Genomic DNA, 3,928 nt, shown 5'->3' on the forward strand with positions numbered 1-3,928 from the left:
TTGATTGTATCTTAGGCCACAAAACATGCCTCTACAAATTCAAAAAATTAAAATCATACTATGTATCTTCTCAGACCACAGTGGAATAAAACTAGAAATCAATTCCAAGAGAAACACTCAAATCTACACAAAGTCATGGAAATTAAACAACCTGCTGCTGAATGATTATTGGGTCAATAACAAAATTAAGATGGAAATCAAAACATTCCTTGAAGTGAATGACAAAGAGGATACAAGGTGTCAAAATGTATGAGATTCAGAAAAAGCATTCCTAAGGGGAAAATTCATAGCCTTAAATGCCCACATCAAAAAGACAAAGTCTGGAGCCGGCCGGCGCTGGGGTTGGGGCTGACGGGCGGTTGCTGTGGAGACGCCTGAACACGCAGGTCCCGGCCCACAGGACCGCGACACTGAGAGCAAGCCTGAAGCTCCGCAGGTCCCATCTAACCCCCTCCCCTCAACACTCCAGGAGTCCCAACCCCACCTGCACACGCTGGGTGAAGCCACTTGCTCCACACCCTGGCAGCTCTACTCGTGCAATGCTGACACGTGCCCCCTCCGGCCTGTCCCCCAAGAACTAGAGAGGCCACGCTGTCCTGGACAAGGACAAGGTGTGAGGAAGCAGAAGGCACCACAACAGGAGAACAGGTCAGTGGAGTCAGCCAAGAACACAGATATGCAGAGACACCTCAGACAGAGCATCTGGGGACACAAGGAAGGGGTAGGGCGGAGTACCATGCTCCTGGGGCCAGGCCTGCTAGGACACAAAGGACAGTGCCCAGGAGAAAGGAATACATCGAACTAAAACTATTAACCATGGATGCCGTAAATAGCTCAGATGGGACTTGGGGAGGCTGTCACCATGGGCCCACCCTAAGCCTCTCAGCCAGGCACCCTGACTTTGGCTGCCCTGCTCCTGCAATCTTCCCCAGAACCTTCCAGACACAGGGCATGCCCTGTGCACTCCAGGCAAGATGTATCGCACGTCCCGCCCCTCTTGTCAACCCGGGCAGCCTGCTGATCCTCCACGCCTGGCTCCAACATCACATCCTCTTTGAAACCTTCCATGACCACCCCGCTCATCAACACAGATCTTTCTCCCACTCCCCCTGAACACGGAGCACACAGCTGCCTGTCCTGGCAGCTCCCTGTGGGCCCAGATTCTCGTGCGGGACAACAAGTGAACATCAGGGCTTCCCGAGGTCCGAAGGAGACATGTCTAGGACGCCACCTTTTCCAAAGCAAAAATCCACATAGGCCCCGAAAAGGACGTTCATGTTGTTTCCAAATGCAAAAGGCAGCGTGAAGAGGCAAGGAAGGTGCCGTGCCAGGTCCTGACAGGACTGCTGCCCGCTCCCCGCAGAGGGCCAATGTGGTGCGATCCAGGACTCCTCCCCACCCAGGCGCTTGCTCTGATGGCCTGGGTGCTGCCCCCACCCATCCCCAGCACCAAGGGCTTGCCTCTCACTTGCCGGCGCCCCAGACCCAGGCTCGCCCTTCATCGCCTCCCTCTGCTCCCCGCAGGCTGCCCTGGCCCGGCCGCCTCTCACCTGCTCAAAGGCACCGGCCCCCGTCTCACCCCAAAGCTGATTCTCTTCTCTGCCAGGGACCATCTTAAAACACAACTTGGATCCTATCTCCTCCTGTCCTGCACCTTGCGATGGCTGCCCTGTCACAGAAAACGCCGCAACATTCTCCTCCACTTCCCTGCTGACTTGTACTCCTCGGCTGTTCTCAGAACAGTCTTCCTCTCACCTCCCAGGCTCTCTCCTGCCTGAATGCCTCACCTCATCCTCCACCTGAGGGAAGCCCCATCCCACCCCTGGGAACATGCACCTTCCTGTCCTGGACCCCAGGCACCCAGCCGGCATGGACTGCATCCCCGACCACGACCTGCCACCTACACGCACGCCCCCGTTCACTAGAGCAGCAGCGACTCGCCTGCCCAGTTCTCCACCCTAAGGACCTGCCAGTTCCTGCTCCCAAACACTGAGCTGCTTTCGTCCACCGGGCTTGGCACCACCGCCAGTCTGGGCCAAGGCTGGCCCTCCCAAGCAGGCACTGCTGGTCCCAAGCACATGAGCCCTAGAGGGGCTTCCCTGCACACCCCAAAGAAGCTACAGGAAACAGACCCAACAAAGGGTCAACCCCCAAGACCAGGGGAGGGAAACAGGCTTGGGGCTGGCAGTCTGGCCGGACATGGGCCACCTCCCTTCAGGCCTGACATGTGACAGGGAGGCCAGAGCCAGCGAGAAGAGCAGGGAGGGTTACCACAGTCCCCAATGCCAGTTTCCTTCCAGTGGGCAGGGAGCGGGCACTCCTGCCAGGCCAGCCTGGCTTCCAGGGGCCCTGTTCCCCCCAGCCCAGTCCCCACTCCCAGCAGCCTGGCTTTATGACTTCATTCGCTGAGGTCACCCAGAGACAGTGCTGAGCATTTGACCCCTGCAAGTCCAGGCCCAGCCCCGCACACACCTGCCTGCAGTGTGAATGAGGACTATCGATGTCGGCCGCTCCTGGCACCATGGACGATGCCACGGTCCTAAGGAAGAAGGGTTACATTGTGGGCATCAATCTTGGCAAAGGCTCCTACGCAAAAGTCAAATCCGCCTACTATGAGTGCCTCAAGTTCAACGTGGCAGTCAAGATCATCGACTGCAAGAAAACGCCCACTGACTTTGCAGAGAGATTCCTTCCGCGGGAGATGGACATCCTGGCAACCGTCAACCACCGCTCGATCATCAAGACCTACGAGATCTTCGAGACATCTGACGGGCGGATCTACATTGTCATGGAGCTTGGCGTCCAGGGCGACCTCCTCGAATTCATCAAGTGCCGGGGAGCCCTGCACGAGGATGTGGCGCGCAAGATGTTCCACCAGCTCTACTCGGCCGTCAAGTACTGCCACGGCATGGATGTCATCCACAGCGACCTGAAGTGCGAGAACCTTCTCCTCAACCAGGACTTCAACATCAAGCTGTCTGACTTCGGCTTCTCCAAACGCTGCCTGCAGGACGGCAGCGGCCGCATCACCCTCAGCAAGACCTTCTGCGAGTCAGCGGCATACGCAGCCCCCGAGGTGCTGCAGGGCATCCCCTACCAGCCCAAGGTGTACGACATCTGGAGCCTGGGCGTAATCCTCTACATAATGGTCTGTGGCTCCATGCCCTACGATGACTCCGACATCAAAAAGATGCTGCACATCCAGAAGGAGCATCGCGTGGACTTCCCGCTCTCCAACAACCTGACAGGCGAGTGCAAGGACCTCATCTACCGCATGCTCCAGCCCGACGTCAACCGGTGGCTGCACATCGACAAGATCCTCAGCCACTCGTGGCTGCAGCCCCCCAAGCACAAGGCCATGTCTTCTGCCTCCTTCAAGAGGGAGGGGGAGGGCAAGTACCAGGCCGAGTCCAAGATGGACACCCAGCTGGGCTCGAGGCCCGACCACTGGCCTGAGCACAAGCTGGGGGCCGAAACCCAGCACCGACTGCTGGTGGTGCTGGAGAACGAGGACAGGATGGAGGACCAGCTGGCCGAGACCTCCAGGGCCAAAGACCATCACGTCTCCGGAGCTGAGGTGGGGAAAGCGAGCACCCAGCAGTAATGAGGGCCAGGGGCAGTGGCGCAAGGTTTGCACCCCCGTAAACTATAAGTAGGCAAGGAACAAGTAAAATTCGTCAATTAAACCACTATTGTGATTACGTTCTATTAGCTTTCTTCCACTTAGTAGCAAAGACATTACTTACTGACCACCAAATAAACCACAAAGTGTATACAAGAAAAAAAAAAAAGACAAAGTCTGCTCAGTCCTAGGACATAAAAAAAAAAAATCACAAATTAACAACCTAATGTCACATATCTCAAGGAACTAAAATAGAGCAAACCAAACACAAAGCCAGCAGAAAAAGAAAAAAAAAGGTCAGAGAAG

At 56.1% G+C, this 3,928-nt stretch overlaps 1 protein-coding gene across 1 annotated transcript; it reads left to right on the top strand.

The window, feature by feature from the left end:
* The first annotated feature begins 2,521 nt into the window (after positions 1-2,521).
* On the top strand, positions 2,522-3,604 carry LOC105815726 (testis-specific serine/threonine-protein kinase 2-like). The gene has a single exon (XM_012650967.1). The coding sequence runs from the start codon at positions 2,522-2,524 to the stop codon at positions 3,602-3,604; it is 1,083 nt and encodes a 360-aa protein (XP_012506421.1).
* The last annotated feature ends 324 nt before the right edge of the window (positions 3,605-3,928 follow it).

This window comes from Propithecus coquereli, unplaced genomic scaffold (genome assembly GCF_000956105.1).
Source record: "Propithecus coquereli isolate 6110/MARCELLA unplaced genomic scaffold, Pcoq_1.0 Scaffold343, whole genome shotgun sequence".
In the NCBI taxonomy this organism is placed as follows: domain Eukaryota; kingdom Metazoa; phylum Chordata; class Mammalia; order Primates; family Indriidae; genus Propithecus; species Propithecus coquereli.